We start from the raw sequence: 22,275 nt of genomic DNA, 5'->3' as shown, positions 1-22,275 counted from the left end.
TGAGCCTTCACTGCTTTTTTAAATCGACTCCAATCATGGACTCACAGGCAGCGGTACATAGTAACTAAGTACATCTACTTGTACTTAATGTACTCTTAACTTTTTTGTACTTGACTTGAGTATATTGTTTTGGATTCTTTCACTCCACTATTGGATTCTTTCACTCCACTATCTTCAAAGATGAATATTGTACTTTTGACTCGAACACATTTCTAGTAAGGGAAAAGAGTACATTGTTAACTGAATGGCCATAACTGAATGGTTAGTGTCCATACCTAGGACTCCGGAGGTCCCAGAGGTCCCAGGTACGATTCCAGGTATGTGTCGAAGTGTCCATGAGCAAGACACCTAAGCCCTTAACTGCTCCCCTCCCCTGCGCTCCTTGTGGGCAGCAATCAGCTGGGTTAAGCTGAAACTGAATTTCCCCTGTGGGATCATATTTATTAATCCCCATTTAAAATAAGTGAAACTAGCAGATCTACAATCTTGAGCTTGAAGATCTGCTATTAGTATTATTCTTTGAAAATGTGGGGAAAAAACTGCTTTGGAAAATGTCAAAAACAATGCATTAATATTAAAGAGAATGTATTTTTTAAAGTGAGTACTCCAGCACTTTAAACATCAAGTACAAATCCAAGAGTATCTATACTTTGTCTCAAGCACTGGGGATGAACACTTTGTCCACTGCCGATTCACAGGATCTGCACGGTCGTGACAGTGATAATAAAACGGCACAAAAACAGCGTCTTTGCAGCTGTGTGAGCAGCTGTGGGTGCACATATTTATTTCTCTTCCATCGTATACTATCGACTATATACGCATGTTATCAAAATATAGAAATCCCTCCCCCACACACGCACCCACACACACCCTCTTCTCCACTGAGAATTGAGAACTTAAAAAGAGCTCTTTTGTTTTACGAAAACATGATGTAGTCACCATTATAATAGCTTATATCTACTGTACGTTTATACTTCTAATCCAAGATAAAACATTTTCCTTTAAACACATCCATAACGAGGGAGGGAAAACAAATTATAACATTTGTACGCAAGACAAGATGTCCCAAACTCCAGGTCTTTTGTCATTTAAATCCATGATCGTGGAAGGTCTTCAGGAGATTGTTGGACGTGTCCTCCGTATAAAAAAGTGGAATCAAGACGTGGTGCAGTGTCGGGGTAGTGCGGTGAAGAGAGGGGTCTGGTGCAACGGCCTCGTGCCAGTGGGTCGGTGCCCACTTTCTGAAGTCCTGGTGCCCCCTGTCGCTCGTCACTATCGTATCCTGGTGAACAGGTTCAGCACGGATTTGGATTCCTGAGAAAAGACCAACACAAACCATCTGGTTTTCTGAACTGCTCTGCAGTTTTAAAATTAATAAAAAGAAAGAAAAGAAAGAAATGTTGAAAAGACGTAAGCCTGAATGTTTCGTGGGCATGGACACGGTCCTCTGTATCAATTTTCTTCCTTAATTGCCTTCATTAGGGCTGGGAAATTAGCTAATAACCAACTTAATTTAGCTCATTTTGGTTAATTGAATAATCAAGAGGCATTTCTTTAATGTGTATAATTTCTATTGCTTATGTATCAACACATTGAAATGTTTTTTTTTAAATACATTTTGTATATAATCAACTAAATCGATTAATCTGATTAACACCACCCATAATGTTGGCGTACAGAAATATCAAATAGCCAATCTACAATTTCACATTGCGAAAAATTTGAAATAAGTGATATTATCGCCCAGCCCTAGCCTCGATACAAGCATGTCATCATGCATGTTTTTTCTACTGCTTGTGGGAGCTGCTGTACTTTGCTGTCAACAACAAATGATCAGGTCAGACTGGCTATGTGGTGGAACAACCTATGGTTGCGCTGTACCTTGGTACATCGCGTTTTACTGAATACGTTCCAGAAACGTAGTGTCTCGTCCCCGGCTCCCGTAACAATGGCCTCGCCGTCCGGTGACACAGCCTGCGGTGTAGAAGAACAGAAGAAGGAGAGGACTGATTTAATAAAATCACCATTTTACTTTAGCAACAGCGGTTAAAGGTTCTTCTACACACCTACTTCATGGAGAGGTGCGTAGGATACCCGATTAAGGTCAGTGTGCGACCAAAATGTATTTCCATTAAAATGTTTTGGCTGTTAAGTGAAGACTGTGTGCAGGATTCCTTTTTCCATGCATTGACTTTAACAACAGCACCTTACAGGCACACAGGATGCAAGCTAAGCTCCGCTCATGGCACGGGTGACATCCATGATCACAATACGGATGGGCTCGTTCAATGAATCTCCAGGAATTCAATTTCGATGCTTTGCTAGTTTTATATATGTTTTATATACTGTATGTGTGTGTGCACATGTTTGTGATATGTGATTATAAACTCCAAAATAAAACACACCACTGACAAGTGTCATGGTCAGTGCAGTATCTTGTCAGGAGCTTGTGGTTTTCAGTTTCCTTTTTCGATTATTGTTCCATTTGACTTCCAATGCAGTCTTACCAGGTATAGAACTCTGTAGGAGTGTCCTGTCAGTTTGGCCACCTGGGTTAGTGATGGGTACTTCCATACCAGGATCTGGTTCTGAGAGTAGCCATGAGTGCTCACCTGCAGGAATACAGGAAAACATTCACATAATGCAAACATTGCTACTGTAGGTTTAATTCATATTGAAACCAGACTCGAAGGATTTGAGGCCCAGGATTGCCATGTAGTGCACGCACGCACGCGCACACGCACACGCACACGCACACACACACACACACACACACACACACACACACACACACACACACACACACACACACACACACACACACGTCTCAAATGGGTAATACATTTGATTGTATTCGTTGTTAATGTTTGGTCATTTCAAACAAGATTTTCGACTTTTAAAAATGTAGTACAAGATCAATGGCTTTTATTTCACCATGTAAACCTTCCTGGAGGAAAAAGGTCTGGGGACACTTCAGGAACCCACCTACCACTTTTTTTTTTAATAATTATTTAGATTTTTATTAATGTGAGAATAATGGCTTCCATTATAGCACTCCAGGAACAGAAAGCCCGCAGCACGGCGCGCAGCGCGCTGTGAGCTTGTATATCTGATATTTTTCAATAGTTAAATAATTCTAGGCCTAAATGGGATATAGTCCGGGTCTCACCAGTTCGTTGGCGTGCTTGGACCAGGCCAGGTTGCAGACCTGGGAGCCGGTGTCGGTGCTCTGCAGTGCCTGGCCCGTCAGCGTGTTCCAGAAGCGGAGGCAGCGATCGGCCGTGCCGCCGCCCGACGCCAGCAGCCCGTGCTGGTGGGGCGACCAGGCGATGGCCTTCACCGCCGCCAGGTGGTCGCCGTACTGCTGCACCGGCAGCACGCTGGAGCTGTTCCACACCAGCAGCTGGGAAAAGGAGCGACCCATTGAATGCTTTTAAAGGTGATACACCATGAAATTTCACTTTTCCTATTTTAAAACCTTTTTTTGGGGTCCTACTAGCACCTTCTATCCTCACAAAGTCCCATTTCTGACCGTTGTGTCTTTCTCTGGTTTTGGGAAGGCGGAGGTTAAAAGCATCCCACGGGTTCTCAAAACAGGCTGTCCAGATTTGCTGCCGTCGATGACGTCATCATCGGCCGTTTTTGAAGATTTTTTTTTTCAAAAACATTTTTTTTTCGCTAAATACAAAACACTACATGTACAAAGGAGAAAAAGGGAAAAACATTGGCAGTGAATGACAATTTGTATTATATAAATACAAAAATCTCTCTCTTTTTCTTCCCAGGAATTGTTTTTAAGAACCAGTGATGCACTGCACACCTAACGGATGGTGTCGGGGCATTCCACATTTTGGTGGTAGAGTAGTAGAATGAGTTTTCCCATGTTTGTTGTGGTAGTACAAGATCATGGTCGCTCTCTAGTGTCGTGGCTGTGGGTGTCTCACTTTGGAGAAGTAGTTACACAGGAATGAGTATTGTATTGGGTGTGGTGAATAACGTTGGAAAATGTAATAACTTTTAACTTTGTGGTGCGACCATTTTCAGGTGACGGCACCGCCATAGAACGTTATGAATCAGGCTTAAAGGACCAGGTCACCTCTGGGACAACCAGATCTTATTTTATTGTTGTGTGGGACACGATCAACACAATCCCGAGTTATTTTTTGTGTTCAATCTGTGTTTTTAGATATTTTTTTTACTAACATATCTAAAAACACAGATTGAACACAAAAAAGAATTCAGGATTGTGTTGATCGTGTCCCACACAACAATAAAATAAGATCTGGTTGTCCCAGAGGTGACCTGGTCCTTTAAAGGAGTAGTTCACCCCCAAAATGACTTTTTTTCTATTGATTAGTCATGCCATGGAGACTAGAGTTCAATAATATTTTTAGTTTTTTGTCGCATTCCTAAGGCAAAAATGTGATAACAATACATTTAGTTTACCCCCATTCGTTCCGGATGGGGACCTGTTTCGATACGGGTCCCCATCCGGAATCAATGGGGGTAAATTTACTCGAATCCGATTTTTGTCTTAGGAATGTGACAAAAACCAAAAAAAATAAAATTATTGAACTCTTCTCTCCATGGCATGAGTAATCAATAGGGGGAAAAAAATCATTTTGGGGGTGAACTACTCCTTTAACGGATTGTCTGGAGCCTTGAAATGCCAAACAACCAACATCGTGTTCCTAAGTCTTATATCTTGCAATGAGAATGAGGCTATGCAGGGAACCTTTGAGAAGGATCACACAATTTTTACACACATTTGGGAGAGATGCATGGCCAGCAATAGCCTCTAGGTTAAGCCCTCATTATTGCGGATCTTTCTTTTTCTGTTGAATGGCCAGAGTCAGCCCCACAATGGCATCCCTCACCCGAGAGGAAAGCCAAAATTGTGTATGTATTCAAAGAGAATACTTTCAAAAACGGAACAACCACAATAAGGAGAACCCGATATAAAAGGGAACTGCATCTTTCTCAACCATACATCAAAACTCATTTCCTTTTCAGGGTCTCACTGCAGGAAGTCTGGGCAGGGCTCTGAGGCTCCAGTCACACATGTTTCCACAGTCCACACAGGTCAAACATGCTCTGCCCTCACAGAAGACAATAAACCACACCCACCCACACAAAAAAAAGAGTTAACACAGCAGCAAAAGAATAATAATAATAATAATAAAAATGGGATATGCAACCTTAGCACAGGTGCCAACATTGGCACAGGGGAGGGCGATCACTGGCACACTGGCATATTTGTGAGAGAGGTTTTTTACTACATTTTACTGAATATGGTCAATTAAATTAAGTCCACTCAAATGTATATACAAATGAAATCCTCCAACTTCATTCAAACTGACAACTCTGACTGGGGAGGCAGTCTGTGAGATAGGTGGGTTATTGCTCCGAGTCTAATGATCATTACATCCTGAAAGAAAATATTACCAAAGGTTGTTATGTATCTAGTATCTATGTATGGACAATCAAAATCTGTTGGAAATATATAAACATTGTGATATGGTGTCATGATCAAACTTAATGTTGATATGGCACACTGACTATCAAGAAGGTTGCAGCATGACATGACTCCAAAGAGACACGGAGCAGCTACCTGGATGGAGTAGAGTAGACCTGTAGTCATGTTTCCATAAACTTATTCGAATATAGGAAGTGAATTATCAGAAATGTGCATTAAGACAAAGCAAATTTAGACGGAGTACAGACGGTTTGTTTTGTGGGCTAATGCTAATACATTGGACCAGAACGTCATCATTTATTCGCATTTATTGGCTGACCCGTTTCCATTCACTAATGCGCATTTAGTTTATTCGATAAAGCCTCAAAATCCACCTCCTCCAAGCGGATAAAAGTTTTTGCGGATAAGTTTATTCGAATTTTGAAGTGTTTCCATAAAAAGATTTTTGCTAAAAACCCCTAGTCCCCCCAGGAATCCGCGATTCCGCGATCACAGAATTTATCGCGGAACTCGCGGATTTCTCGGCCATTCGCGGACTTTTCTGACGGCCGCGGAATAACCGGTCGCGAGTGGCAGCAGAGCTGCGGGAGTAGTTATTACTACTATTATAAAACGATTTGTACATGGTTTGATCAGTGGCCACCTCATACAGAGCCTGGGGGAATAGCTTAGCTTCCCTCCTGCTAGCACTGATGCTGGATGGGTCCGGTCCCACATTCGTTCCTGACAAACTGTGTCCTGAACTATAGTTCCTCTCTATGCCTCTATGGTCCTGGCAATAACAATGCTAATGCAGAAGAGAATAAATAAATATTACACCCATACTAGGTAGTAGGTAGGCTATCCTCTAAAATGTGGTTACTATGGGCATGGTTTGGATGACAATATAGTCTTTGCAACAGAAAGCAATTATTAAAAACAATAGTAATTAAAAAATAATAGATTTAATATTAGATTTGTATTCTCAAAAATGATTATTCGATTATTCTAACCACTAATTACAATTAATTGTAGCTATTTCATGAAGGGTTTTACTTGATTATTAGAACTATATAATTTTTTGATTGATAACTGGTAATTTTAGGTTGTTGTCCACGGAATCAAGAAATGTTCTCCGCAGAATTCCGCAGAATCAGGATTGTTCTCCGCGGAATAAAGACTTTTTCTCCGCAGATTCCTGGGGGGGACTACTTAATGCGCATTAACAGGCTTTATGGAAACGCAACTTGCGATGCTCTCTCTCTCTCACCTTGTTGTCGTTGCCACCGGAGGCGAGGTGCTGGTGGTCCGGGGACCACTTGAGGCCGCACACCTCCTGCCGGTGTCCCTGCAGCCTCCTCTCCACGGGGGGCGGCGTGCGGACGTCCCTCTGCAGGATGACGCGGTCACGGCTCCCCGACGACAGCTGCTCCCCGTTCCACGCCAGGGCACCTGGAATGTGGATGTGTCTATCATCATGTAATAACTATCTGTAGACTGCTTCAAGGGTTTGTGTGATCTCAAAGAGTTTGTGTCAGGCTTGCGCAGATTGTTCTGGATCGTCACAGGACCAATGCCACACCTCCAAATATAATATATGATTGCAATAAATAGTGTTCATCTTTGACGAAAAGTGTTTTCAGAATGGGAAAGAATACAAAAAAAAAAAAAAAAAAAAAGTGTTTGGGAGAGTGAAAGAGTGACTGACCTACACGGGCTGAGTGACCCTCCAGGCTGGTCAGCTTCCTGCCTCCGGCCGCGTCCCAGATCTGGACGTAACCTTTATGGGTTCCTACAGCCACCAGGCTGCCCTGACCGGAGCATAATGCAACAGTTATGTTTCAATCTTATCCTTATGAAACAAGAGCCTGGCATTACATACTACACAGTCAAAAGTAAGTAGTAGTCGAAAGTAAAGCAGTTGCATATCTGCCATTTTTGAATTCATTTGATGCCCACGACGTGCCAACGCGTCGAACCCTTTGATGTCTCTGTGTGCGTTCGACGCGTCGCAGGGGGTCTTAGTAAACTGAAGTTTACTGCACGAGGCACCTGCCTGTGAAGAGAAAAAACTCAATTTCCCGAAATGCAACGGGGTATCACGTGACTGGGCGGTCCGCTTCCCTCGTAGGCAGCAGTGTTATGCTGCTGCACAAAAGTGCATTTATCTCCTAATCTAACTTTTAAAATCACGTTCATGCTTAAAACGCGGCCTTCTCTACCGGCCGTTCCAAAAGCACTGATGCCCGCGATTGTCATTTTTCTGTCCCGAGTGAAAGAAAATACAATGTGAAAAGAATCCCGGACATACTCAGATAACATTTACTATGATTACTTTCTCCATTGAGCTGCAGAAAGAGGTAAAATGGCGGGTTTCCATAGCAACTGCCGATTAAATCTTGAATAATCCTGGGGACCCGATGCGTTAATAGCCAAAAGTATGAAATACGGTTAAAGTGGTTAAAATGTTTGTGATGTTTTCTTTTTTTAACTCATTTTCCTGGGGACCCCCTGGAAAATTTGTGTCAGGTGGAAATGTCCGAAACTGTAACCTTTCAGGATTCAAATGAGTTACGTAGCAAAAGTAGCAGATCTACAAGTTCAAAATGCGGCGTGAAGTGACGCTGTAGTATTAGCATATAGGGCATTAACTTACAAACAAAAACAAAGTTAGAATATGAAGATAAGGGGTTTCTGCCCGACAGTGACGATACGATATGAATTCATGTGTCCACTGAACACAGTCCGACTCACCCTCTCGTTCCAGCACACCGACGTAACAGAGTCTCCTTCTACAGAGAGGTCACATAGTCTGGTCACCTGAAGAAGACATACACAAACACAGCAGGACGCCTTTCAATGACCCTTCTCGCTATGACCCTGCTCCAACATCACATCCCATACCATACCCACTCACATCGCACTGGCATGGACTAATGCACTGCTTCCCAGACACTGGGTGGGTCCCTTAATTTCATGTTTCATGCAGATGGAACAAGTCCAACCTTTACAACGGTGAATTATTTTTTGTCAATACCAGGGGAAAACTGCCTTAGCCAGGTCATCACAAAACCGTTTTTTGTTTTGTTTGTGTTTGGGACGTTTTAGCCCAAGGAGTGTTTTTTGTGCAAAACGAATGCTTGCAATGGATTCAGAATCATGAAATATACCCTAGTTCGACCCCTCGCATGCTAACTTAAAGCAGATTTATTTTGTGTGTTTTTAAAGTTAATGGGACCCCAACTTTCAGCAGCTATAACAGATTCCCTTAGGGAAACAGAATTTCAGTCTTTGTGATGTGTTTCTGGACACCTTCACAAACACATTGGTGAAGAAATAATTTGGTAAGGAATTTATTCCAAGATTGGACATACCGGTATTTCTTATAACAAGGGCAGATCTACAAGATCACAACGCCTCGCAGTGTAGAGGGGGAAAAGAGCAGACTAAGTACAGAGTGAAATGTCAAGTTTAGTAAGTATTGACGGTTCACGTGGTTATATCAGAAAACACAAATTGACATGAATCCAAACTACACTGAAGATCGTGCTGTCAAACGATGAAACTATATGGAATCTATGAAAAGGTTGTGGGGGTCCCTGCTTCATCTCTCTCTGAACCAAGGGGACCTTGGCATGAAAACGTTGAAGACCCCTGTCTTATGATATTCCCTGACTATAATTTAACCCATTTAGGCCTAGAATTATTGAATGCTTTAACCAGTGAAAAATAGCAGATATACAAGCTCAAAGCACGGCACCGAGTGCCGCGCTGCAAACTTGTAGATCTGCCATTTTTGAAAAAGTCGTGAAAATATGTGCAAATCTTTGAATAAATGTATTTTCAAAGCGAACGTTTGTAACTAAAATTTTGCTTCTGGGTGGTCCCTGGAACTAAATATTTTGAGATGGGGGTCCGTGGCCAAATAAATATCATTTGGGGGGTTCACACGAAAAGGTTTGAGAACCACTGACATAGTAGTCTCTCAAGAACAGACTAACTGAGCTCCAGTTAAGTGAAAAGGACCTTTTCTTTGACGATGGCTAAGCCAGATTGCTGACATAGAAACATAGGTTTTTCAAAAAGTCTTAAGGGGAACACACACCGGACGCGGAGGCGGCGCGTCAAAACATACAGCCCCATTCTTTTCAATGAACTAAACCACACCGGCGGCGTCGGACGAGCGCAGCCACGGGTCTGCCGCCTCGCCTGCCGCGCCGGTACGCCGCTGCTTTTCCAGCATTGCCACGCGATGAACATGTTCTCCCATGCTTCTCCCCACCGGGGGATATGGATGTGCTGTGTGGCAACGCGCCGCGTCCAGTTGGGGTTACCGCACAGCACTTCACGAAGTTCACGTGCGTCGATACCGCGACGCGACGCTGCGCAGCCGTCCACGTTCAGTGTGTGCTCCCCTACTGAATTTCCCCCTTGGGATAATAAAGGTATCTATCTATCTATCTATCTATCCCTTCAGAAGGATTCAAAAGACACTTATAGAATCGGGTCAAAATTCTAATTTTTTTAACGATCTTTCAAAAATAGCAGATCTACAAGCTCGCTGTGAGCTTGTATATCTGCTATTTTTCAATAGTTAAAGCATACAATAATGATACACAATAATGTGTACCCGTTCTAAATGGGTTGAGTATTGGCGGTTCAAGTGGTTACATATCAGAAAACACAAATTGACATGAATCCAAACTACACTGATGATCGTGCTGTCAAACGATGATACTATATGGAATCTATGAAAAGGATGTGGGGGTCCGTGCTTCATCTCTCTCTGAACTAAGGGGTCCTTGGCATCAAAACGTTGAAGACACCTGTCCAGGGTTCCCACACATCTTTACCAATTCATTTCCAAAACTTTTCCAAAACTTTTCCAGAATATTTAACCCGATTTCCAGGACAATATACCGGTAGCAATAATTCAGCTCAATAACGAGTCGCTTACTATGTGCAATGCCCAAAGACAGGTGGTGTATGCCAGTGGTTCTAAAGTTGTATGCCAGTGGTTTCAGGCCGTGACCCCCGAAATAATCATATTTGAACTGGGGACCCCGGCACCCTGACGAGCACTAAGAGTAGAGGAATTTTGTATAACACGGTTTTATTATGAAAATAGCAGATCTACATGCTCACAACGCCTCGCAACTGAGCATGTAGATCTGCTATTTTCACAATTTCTGCCTCTAATATTTGACAATTTGGCCCATGTTTAATTTGTCATTTCAGAGGTATTAACAACATCAATAACCAAAGACAATGCATAGCTATTTTTTTCAGGATCTTCCAGGATCCCTTTGATCAATTCCAAAACTTTTCCAGTACTGGAAAAATATTTTTCTAATTTCAAAATATTTCCAGGAATTTCATGACCGTGGGAACCCTGCCTGTCTTATAATATTCCCTGACTATAATTTAAAATGTAGAACCACCCAGGCCCCTGGCCCCTCTCCCTCCAGCAGCTCACCTGGCTGGTACAGGCGCTCCACAGGTAGACGCAGGCCCCCAGGCCCACGCTGAGCAGGTTGCCTGCAGACCAGTCCACCAGGTTGAGGTAGAAGTCGTCCTGCAGCTCTGGAGCGTCCAGCACCTTGAAGGGGATCTTGGAGATCTTGCGGGCCGGCTTGCGCGGGGAACGGAGCAGCTTGTGACTGAGAAGAAGGGTTTTGGAGGGGAACCGGGGAACAGAAGGAGGAAAGGTCAACAAGACGACCAAAATCGACACTGATTGATTCATAATGGTCCATTTGGTTCCCAACTTTACGTCATTTAGCTGGGGACCCCCTGGAACCCACTCAAGGAGCCAGTGGACACACTGGAGTATGGCGAGTGGGATATTAAAGGCCCGCTGACACGCCCCGAAATTATAATAGTATGATACGCTAGGTCACGTGGTCTCTCTGAAAACAGTCTGAAATAGTCTGAAACTCATGTCACAGTGTAATCTGCCCCCAACAACAGCTGACCAGTACAGTAAGTAGTCTAAGTACAGTCAATTAATTTGATTGGCTTATAATTGTGCATTCCCACAATGACATCATAAAAATATTATCTCATATTTAAGATGACTTTTTAAAGTGACAGTACCCCTTTAGGTGACAGTACCCCTTTAACTAACCGTACCTTTTGTTACTAAGAGGAGAAAGGGAGTAGGGCGAGACTTCGTTGGCGCCGTCGGAAGGCACTCTCCTGGTGTGGACAGTGTACTGGTGGGGAACACAAAACAAAAGCTAGTTACATGCTCAATTCATGTCAAGTTTCTAGGTCACCTGCACACTAAAGCAGGGGTCTTCAACGTTTTCAGGCCAAGGACCCCTTAGTTGAGAGAGAGATGAAGCAGGGACCCCCAGAACCATTTAATAAATTCCATAGTTTCATCGTTTGACAGCACAATCATCAGTTTAGTATGGATTCATGTCAATTTGTGTTTTCTGATATTTAACAAACTTGACATTTCACTCTGTACTTCGTCTGCTCTTTTCCCCCCTCTACACCAAACCTCTTTGCCGAGCTCACAGCGTGAGGCGTTGTGAGCTTGTAGATCTGCTATTTTTGGCTAAAGTTCTCAGAATATGGACTTTAGGGTTGAAGTGGTTAATATAAAATGGGAGAAAAAAAAGTCACACAAAGATTTGGAGGACGCCCTGTAGTAACTCTGAGGACCCCCTAGGGGTCGCGGACGCCCTGTTGAAGAACACCAAGGGAATGTGACCCAAGACTACTCCTAAAATGTTCTTAAACGTATTCTTATCTGGCCACTGGTGCACGTTTCTGCTACCCCCATGGGTTGCTGTCTTTTATTATATATTTTTTACCTTAGATTTCATGTGCATTTGAACATTGGTTTCGTTTATTTTACCTGGCTGTCACTCATCTGTCTTTTGCCTAAGAGGTTCACAATGGAACTTTATCATGTCTCATCCTTGAAACGTTCTAACCTACATGTGTTTTAGTTTTTCAAATAAACTACAAAATGTTTTTCTCCTGCGTGCAAGTATGGATTCAGCGGGGAGAGCAAGCAACACCACCTGGTGCAACCGCTTTGTTTTCTGCTACTAGGGCTGTCACGATAAGGACATTTTACATGACGATTAATTTTCACTCAAATAATTGCGATTAACGATTTAATTGTGTTTTTGTCGTGGACAATTACATTTCTTTTAGGCTTTGAAGTTGCACATGGTAGATATGACACACAACCTAAATATACAAAGACATGACTGACATATTTGACAACTTTACACTTAAAAAAGAACATTGATAGTGGAAATAGCCGATCTACAAGCTCACAACGCATCGCAACGCGACGCGTTGTGAGCTTGTAGATCTGCTATTTCCTCTATTTTTGACTTTCTTTTAAATATATGAACATTTTTCAACATGGAAACGATTATGACGATTATGAAAAATAATCACGATTATGTCAAATGATTGCGATTAGACGATTGTGTAATAATTGTGACAGCCCTATCTGCTACTGGCGGTCACTTCACATACCCTGAAGAGGCCGTGAGAGTCTGGGGAGAGGACCGCATGTCTCCGGTCGTCGGTGTGAGGGTCCGGCACCGCCTCCATTCCCGCCCCCAATAACTCATTCCTCAAGAGGGCAGCGTAGGCTACAGCATCTGGAGGGAGGACCATAGACAGGGGTCATAGACCAGGGGTTTTCAAAGTGGGTGACGGGGCACCCTGGGGTGCCGCGACGGCAGTCCAGGGGTGCCGCGAGATCATTTGATAATATTTTGAATTTATTTGGACACTTGAAAAAATATTTAGTATCCTTTTAAACTTGAAGTACAAAGTTATTTTTAGTCAGTTCTAACCAAAATGGCTATTATCTCAACGTTTTCCTCGCAAAACATAATCACTAAAATATCGTCACTGTCGGGCAGAAAACCTTGTATCTCCAAGTTTCAAATGTGTACGTCTTTTGGTAAAGCAAAGCCCTGCTTCATCTTACAAGACTGTCGCACAAAACAAGTGAAAACAGCCGATCTACAAGCACACGTGTGCTTGTAGATCTGCTGTGCTTGTAGATCTGCTGTTTTCACTAGTTTAGTATATTTTATAGATGATAAATACAAAACAAACGGTTTTGGACATACAAGGTTTCCACCCGACAACGACGATATGCTATAAATATAAGGTGCTGAGTGAAAATTATAATGTAAGGGTGCCTCGGATTAAAAAAAAATATTTATGGGGTGCCCTGAGAAAAAAAAAGTTTGGGAACCCCTGCCATAGACAGATGGGACGATATGTACATTTCACGATTATTGTGACCAAAGAAATTGCAACATACGTTATTATCGCGAGAATTTAAATATCCCCAACATCCATTATATTGGGCGGAACATTTGCAAAAAAAAAATTGAGCGTCTAGATCGGCTATTTTTTGAAAAACTGATCCCAGTGCATGACGGAAGATAATTTCACGATAAATGTAAATCTCCACGATACTCACGATACGATTATTGTGAGTGTTTTTTATCACGATAAACAATGATAACGATTATTGTGAAAAAAACATTAGCAGATAAGAACACATCGTCTGTCGGATGGATGGTACCCAAACTCTGTCATGGTGCCAACGAGCGCGCAAGTACTGCGATCTGTGCTGTCTGTCGGTCGCACTTGTTGTTGGTGACATCTACCCTGTGTTTTTTCAAGGGTTTTCCCATAGGTTGACTTAAACACAGACGCACAGGTACACCGAACGCACAACGCAGTACTTGCGAACTCTGCTGGCGCAAGTAATAAAAGGTTGTTTAATCACTGCGGTCAGAGTATAAATATTAAATACACATCTTGGTGTTAATTTAATCACTACGGTCAGAGTATAAATATTAAATACACATCTTGGTGTTAATTTAATCACTACGGTCAGAGTATAAATATTAAATACACATCTTGGTGTTAATTTAACTGCCAAGAGTGTAAAAGAGTACATGACATAAGGATTACCAACCTTTGCCTGTGTCAGAGCTAGCGTCCTTCGCCTTGTGACTCTGACTGGGAGAGCGACAGTTTTCCTGAGGAGAAAGAAGACCAGTGTTCATTGACAGCAAATTTGGATTATAGTCATCATCTTTTCAATACAAAACTGAAATGTTTTAGTTTTAGTCAAAAGAAAAAACTAAATCTGAGATTCTTTTTAGACTAAATCTACCGTAGATTGTCGACAAAAGAAACATTTTGTCAGGCCTTGATGGTGATGCTGAAAATAGCCGATCTACAAGCTCGCTGCAATGCGTTGTTGTAAGCTTGTAGATCTGAAACACCCGAGCGCAACCAAACATAAAACGTCTTAGTTATATAATATACATATAATACGTTTTGATATCTTAAATCCAATCAATCATAAAAATGTGCTTCAAAAAGACAATCGGTAAAATAATCACTAAGCCCCATTTCCGTTGCACCATATCAACGGGACGTACAGTATCATTATTACATACAAACATGTATACAGTATATGCGTCTAGTTCTCTCACATTGGCATAATGAAAGTTGATGCTCCAATTGCTTCCAGCACGAGTGGGAATGAAGCGATCTCCTGACTTGACGCTGAGGGGGCTGCAAGTGGCCCCTCCACACTGGGGACACACAGAGAGAGAGAGAGAGAGAGAGAGAGAGAGAGAGAGAGAGAGAGATAATCAAAATATCCCCTACATCCATTATCCTGGGGCGGAACATTTGCCCAAAAAAATAGCAGATATATATTGTAAGTACGTTTTACCAATAGAGGGTTTAAGTGGTTTAAGTGGTGTCCGAAGATGATTGGCTTAACTCATAGTGCCCAGAATCACCACATGAGGGCGCCCAATGGCCAGAGAATCCACCATAGACATATGCTGTATATGCACAAGCCGTGCGCAGCCATGACGCGCCTGAACACTTTCCTTTGTGTCATGAACAGGAACAGGATGAAGTTAGCTTGAAGTTAGCTATTGGCTACCAAGCATTTTAGAAGCCCTATTTTCAGCGATTTAGCTGTGATTAAACCTTGTGCACCTCATGGATATGCATGGAACAGAGAAAATGACCTCTAAAGATCATGGATTGCATTGGAGTGGACGGCAAATATCGGCGGCGTGACGCTCTCGCGGGCCGATTTAAACAGACCGCGGCCGGGGGTCGGCTCGAAAATGTAGCCCTTTTTTTTTTATAAAAAGCCGGACTAGTTCGGGATCGGCACACCGGCCGATCAAAAGGCCGAAATAAAGCCGAACTAGTTCGGGATAGGCACAAAAAGAGTTAATATGCAACATTATTTTCTCACTCAATAGTAAACAAACCAAGTTTAAATGTATAGAAGTATTATGCACGTTTCTAAAGTGACAATTTAAGGACTTTTTACTACCTCTAAAGAGACCAATTAAAATGTCAAATTGTCAAATATTAGAGGCAGAAATTGTGAAAATAGCCGATCGACATGCTCACAATTCAATTCAATTTCAATTCAATGGGGCTTTATTGGCATGAGAAAACATACGTTTACATTGCCAAAGCAAGTGTCACAAATAAAATAAAAAAAGTAGAAAATGGGGAACATATATACAGTTGGAGGGGGTACTGCATTGTGTAAACAGAGCTATGTCACATTGTGACATTTTATTTATATATAAACAGGTAGGGATGGGACGATATGAACATTTTATATCACGATTATTGTGACAAAAGAAATCGCGATTTACGATATTATCGCGATAATCAAAATCCATTATCCTGGGGCGGAACAATTGCCAAAAAAATAGCCGATCTTCAAGCTCACAACGCGTCGCAAAGGCGACGCGTTGTGAGCTTGAAAATCTGCTATTTTTTGGCAATTGATAGAGAGTGGAAAAAAAGACTGCATCAACTACGTATATTATTTATATTATAAGTACCTTTTACCAATTATAGAGGGTTTAATTGGTACCGGATATGCAGCTCGGCAAATAAAAGGTGAATTGATCCCAGTGCATGACGGAGGACGATATCGCGATAAATTTAATCTCCACGATCTCTCCCATGCCTATATACAGGGTAATAAAGCTTCTGGAAGAAATAGCAGCATTGTTTTTTGGTTTCCAACTCACTTTAGTCAGGTGTGTTTCTGCTGGCAGGTTCTGGTGGTTGATCTGCCTCAGCAGTCTTCTCTCATACTCCTGATCCATGGCTTCTACATGTGTAGGTAGGATCAGACCCTCCTCCTCCTCCTCCTCCTCCCGCCTTTAAACACCTTCAGTCCGTCGCACCAGGGGGTCCAGAGCGTTGGAGGACCCCCATGATGTCTGCGCAAGAAGACACAATGCAAAGATCACACAACCTGTTCGTCATGCAATGCCGTCCTGCTTTGACTTTTATACGCTGTCGTACGACGTGCATTGCCAAGAAGATATATCAGTGATGGGAAAAGCACTCACATTTACTTAAAGGGTAGCCGCAAATTGCAACAGTAGATTTTATTTTAATGGGATGAATCTAGGGTTGCAATCAGAGCAGGAATTTCATGGAGGCCATGAAGGCCATGGCCGTCGTTGCCCCTCAGTTTGGCCTTGTGCCCCTCAAACCAATGGCATGACCTGAAGCCACAGTGACATTAATGCCCCAGCTTACTGTACCACTGTCTCCTCTGTCTTGTCATGTAGACACCAGTGTCTTTTGTTGAGTCTCTTTTTAAACAAATCCAGTGACTTTGATTGGCGCAGGGCTGAGGATGGATCAGATTGTAAATATCATTATTTCTTTATTTCACAGTAGATAGTTTAATCATCCTTAACCAAAAAAAAATCAAATAATTCTTTCAATGGACTAAATTCTTGTTTTATTTGATGGCCTTCCTGCCCTGGCATTTGGCCTTTGTGCCCTCAAAAAATGGACAACACCAAAGGCCAAGTGGCCTTGCCCCTAAAATGACGAAATTCCAGGCCTGGTTGCAATACCTCCCATAGGCAGCCAATGCATCAAAACATTTTTTTTGCTATCTGAATGTATTAAACGGTGTCAAACTCACCAATATTGGGGCTGTGTGGAAAGCTTGGAGTATCCTCTTTCTATCTGCAAAGTGTTTGTTTCATAAAAATCCACCGTAGGCATGTTAGGAGCTACTTTCTATCAATAAATTGGCTTCGGGTGATAATTTTTTCTAAGTGCTGGAGTTGTGGGAAGTCATTCAGCGGTCCTGTGTACCACCCGTTTCTAAATGTCACATAATGCAGGAGGCAGCGGGACGCTGCGTAATAGAAGACGAGCACTTCCGAAAATAACACTTTGAATATAAACCATGTCTGCTCGGATTTCTTGACAGAAAGTAGCTCATAACATGTCTATGGTGGAGTTTTATGAAAGAAACTCTTTGCAGATAGAAAGAGGATACTGCGAGCTTTCCATAGAGCCCCAATATAGCTGAATTTGAAGTTGTTTATTACAATCAGATAGCCAAAAACTGTTTTGATGCATTGGCTGCATGGGCAGCATTGGCATTGGCTGCCCCTCTGCCCCTCGCTCCCCAACAAGAGCTGACCTAAGTAGTCATACAGTCAGGCTATACAGACAATTAATTTGATTGGCTTATAATTGCGCATCCCCACAATGACATCGTAAAAATATTAACTTGTTTCTTAAAGATGATTCTTAAAGTGACAGTAACCCTTTAGGTGACAGGCCCCCTTTAAGTAAAGGAGTAGACATAAAAGTACAGTCAATATTCCAGTAAACTAAGAATACCTCAAAATTGTAGGAGTAGTTCACCCCCAAAATGACTTTTTTTTTCTATTGATTCATTTGATTCACACCATGGAGACTTGACTTTGTTTTGTATTTGTCGCATTCCTTAGACCAAAATAAAAAGGGACCCAAATGCATGGGCCTGGATGGGGACCCAAATAGGACCCTGGATGGGGACCCAAATAGGACCCAAATGCATTTGGGTCAGAATCAATGGGGGTAAATTTAGGGTCAAGGGTCAAGTACATTTACCACCATTGATTCTCACACAAATGCATTTGGGTCCCCATCCAGGGCCTTGTATTTGGGTCCCCATCCAGAATCAATGGGGGTAAATTTACTATAATACATTTTTTTTAGGAATGGGACTAATACAAAACAATATATTATTGAACTCAAGTCTCCATGACTAGCAGGGGGGGGGGGGGGGAATTTTGAGGGTGAACTACTCCTTTAAGTACAGTACTTGAGTAAATGTACTTGATTACTTTACACCACCGCAAACCAACGCACAGCGCTTTCTTTAACAAACAACAATTCAAAGTAACAGATCAAGACATTTCGGGTGATGGTTGTCAGTCAGTCACACATACACACACAGCTGTCACCATGCAAACAAAGCTTTGCAAACAGCTGATGAGCCTCTCTCTCCTCTCTGTTCCACGGTTACGTTCTCTCTCTCTCTCTCTCTCTCTCTCACCACCAACCACCACCACAGCAGCGACGAGCTGTCCCTCAGTCAGTCCCCATGCAGACCCCCATTATGTCACATCTCTGGGATGAGGAGAACACCCACCCGGTGCCCTGTGCAGGGGAGTGCAGTGGTCGGTCGGTCGCTAAACCAGCTCGATCGGACCTTTAAATAAATGCCACCGCGACTCTGCACGGTGTTGTTTATGTCTGGGAAAAGATGGCGACTGAATGATTCGGGTCGATTTATAGCAGGGCTGTACAGCGACACCCAGCGGTGCCAACCAACCTCGCCTCACCAGTCTTTACCTGCTGTTAACAACCTGCTTTTCACCTGATGAAAAATGTCAAGTGCCCTGCACCTGCACCTCATTAATCTTGCTGCTGCAATACAACTTTATTTGAGACGGGCAGCAAGCATGGTGAGTTCACTGAAGGCCTAATGCATTTAGAAGGCCCATATTTTGTTCACAAACCATGTTCAATCAATAATTGCACTGTTATACGCTACATAAGGGCCTCGTAGGCTAAGCCCCTTGGGCTTCTTGGCTCCTCCTGGCACTTCTCTATACTGTGTTTACCTTTTCTGACCACACATGTTAAGGGAGGGGCGCTGTTGTTCAGACTCACATTCACACACACACACACTGCACACACACACACACACACACACACGCACGCACGCGCACACACACACACACACACACACACACACACACACACAGCCTCCACCGCTCAGTTCACACAAGTGTGATTTTTTTCCTCACAGCAGGTTGACTGTTTTTTGAGTGGCAGACAAGAGACTGCAGCAATTAACACCAATTGTCAATCTATATTAAATATCGATTAAGCGCTGAAACTAGGTTGTAGACCCTATTAAGAACATTTGCTCTGAGTCTGTGCATGATCTGTGCTCTTTCAAAGTTGGATCAAAGTCTCTTCCAAAAAAGAATCCATTTCCCACAATGCTTTGTGGGAAGTGGGCAGTTCCACTAGAGGAGGAAGTGGATGTGGATTTTGGCCATGTAGTTCTTTTGGAGTTGTCATAGGGTGAAGGCAGAGTAGTGCTGCTTTTTGGTGACACATAAAATGGATCTACAAGCTCACAGCGTGCCGCCATGCAACACTTTGTGAGCTTGTAGATCGGCATGAAGTACTCTGTTCGTTCTGTCTTTCAATGATATATGAGATACATAAGTGGTTCCTGTGTAAATAAGCCGTAAAGCTTATTAGGATCTCCTTTTAGTTGACCTTGTACCAGTGATTTGAAACTGTACTTTTTCTATTGCAAACTGCTAATAATTTGTGGTATTCCCTTTGTGTCCACGTGGAGGCGCTGCAGCACCATGTACGAGTTATCTTGCAGGCTGCTCTCTTCCATGCAATCTTATTTTCCCCTTTAATTTAAAGGGGAAAATAAGATTCCCCTTTAAATTAAGTATTTATGTGAAAGCCACATTTAAAGGCTTTAAATGTGGCTTTCACATAAATACCACCAGCAATCAGCAAGTCTCTTAATTGTACCCATATTTATGAAGTAATTCATTAATGACATGGTCCTTTTTTACTGTAGCCTATACACAGAGCTTAGGCCTACTATGATTTAGCCTAATGTAACTTCCTTACTAAGCATTAATGAATTAAAGCCATTTCGTCAATCTGTTCCACAGTGTAGATTGTTTTGGGGAACACAGTTTGCATCAGTTGGTTGCTTGCCAAATTAAAAGCATGGGTTTCCGAGGCTATAGTTGGTTGCCAACAGCTTGAATGTACTGTATTCTTCACAGTGGCAAGGAAATGACTGCAACCATTGTAAAGAAATCCCCTAAAATACCAAGAGAGAGAGAGAGAGAGAGAGAGAGAGAGAGAGAGATAAAGAGGGAGAGGGGGGAGATACAAATACTGATAAAAATGTTCTACTGTAGAGCAGCTACCTTTAATTACATTTGAATAAATTGCTGCTATTTTTGTCGCAAGCTAGGGAATGCTACATTTAAATGCTGCTGTCAACTGTTTCAAAGGTTTATCCCAAGCTAACCTCTCCTATATGGATGTATAGGCCTAATTATTTCTGACAGAAAATGCACAATCTTTATAGTTTCGTACGATAGTCTTCCCTAAGTTGCAATGTAACACAACACTGTTTACACAATGTATTTACTTGTACACACATTGTTTTGTTTTGACAGTTTTGTTCCACTTTTGCTTTGGCAATGTATTAAACGTATGTTTTCTGAGGCCAATAAAGCTCCTTTGAATTTAACTGAATTGGGGGTTTGGGAGGAACAGGTAACCAAAGTCAGTGCTGCCACCATGGTTTGTAATAATGGGTGTGTGTAATGGACATAGTCTACTGTCGCCCCAAATTCATTTAGACTGGGAACGCATTATATTACGCATTATGTTGTGCTTTAACTATTGAAAAATAGCAGATATACAAGCTCACAGCGCCGCACAGAGGGACTGCTTGCTATTTTTGAAAAATCGTGAACATTAAGTGCAAGTCTTTGAATATTTCAAATCCTTCTGAGGTTTTTTGAAAAACCTATGTTTCTATGTCAGTGGTGCTCAAACCTTTTCACAAGAAGGACACCCAAAATGATATGTATTTGGCCACAGACCCCCAATCTCAAAATATTGAGTTCCAGGGAACCCCCAGAAGAAAATTTGAGTTACAAATGTTAAAAAATACATATATTCAAAGATTTGCACACATTTTCACTACTTTAATGATGAAGCCCCTCCACCTTGGGCCGCAATGGGCCCTATTAACTCAGTCCCTCTTCCCCCCCCCCCCCCCCCCCCCTGGGTGGTAGGGTTAGTAATGGGACTGTCCGACATGGTAGAGTATACTGGGACTTTCCCACATGGTAGAGTGGTGACAGGGCTTGCTGGCATGTGTGGTGGCAACCTCACCCTAGATCTGATCTGTGCACGTAGGCACGTCTGCCCTCTGGCAGGAACCAACACTCATTAACACATCAACAACAACACCCCCTCCCCTCTGACGTAGGCACAGTCTCGCGCACGAACGCACGCCACACACGTGCACACTTACATTTCTTCTCTGACTTCTATCAGTCTTTTATCTTTGACTCACACGCACGCACGCACGCACACACACACACACACACACGCACACACACACACACACACACACACACCATATGTCCTGAAGCATAAACAAAATTCCGTATACATGTTTACATACAGTATACAGATAAGGAGCACTCACGTGCACTGAGCACTGACCCATGCATGCCATTGCCCAGGCCACTACCCCCACCCAGATACTGTATGTGACCCAGGGGCGTCGCACCAAATTCTGGGCCCTGGGTACAAGGATTCACTGCATGCGGGGCCCTCGTGAATGTTCTTCATAGGGGGAGGGGGTTTAACCCATTTAGACT

The 22,275-nt window shown here is 42.6% G+C and overlaps 1 protein-coding gene across 3 annotated transcripts; it reads right to left on the bottom strand.

The window, feature by feature from the left end:
- Positions 1–752: 752 nt before the first annotated feature.
- fzr1b (fizzy/cell division cycle 20 related 1b) lies at positions 753–19,103 on the bottom strand. Of its 3 annotated transcripts, none has more exons than XM_080726557.1 (14): positions 18,972–19,103; positions 16,546–16,740; positions 14,959–15,060; positions 14,433–14,496; positions 12,962–13,089; positions 11,588–11,670; positions 10,932–11,115; positions 8,210–8,275; positions 7,164–7,266; positions 6,726–6,907; positions 3,170–3,403; positions 2,508–2,612; positions 1,882–1,974; positions 753–1,357 (listed from the first exon to the last, which is right to left on the bottom strand). In XM_080726557.1, the coding sequence occupies exons 2-14, from the start codon at positions 16,621–16,623 to the stop codon at positions 1,085–1,087; spliced, it is 1,695 nt and encodes a 564-aa protein (XP_080582683.1). In that variant the 5' UTR covers positions 16,624–16,740; positions 18,972–19,103; the 3' UTR covers positions 753–1,084. The 3 variants fall into 3 exon arrangements, with proteins under 3 accessions (XP_080582683.1, XP_080582684.1, XP_080582685.1); XM_080726558.1 differs by having other exon boundaries at positions 18,876–18,996; XM_080726559.1 differs by having other exon boundaries at positions 1,138–1,314.
- Positions 19,104–22,275: the final 3,172 nt, after the last annotated feature.

This window comes from Nannobrachium achirus, assembly GCF_963921795.1.
Source record: "Nannobrachium achirus genome assembly, chromosome: 5".
NCBI classification, from domain to species: Eukaryota; Metazoa; Chordata; class Actinopteri; order Myctophiformes; family Myctophidae; genus Nannobrachium; species Nannobrachium achirus.
Note: the sequence above shows the minus strand (reverse complement) of the source record. Positions and strands in the feature narration are given on the sequence as shown.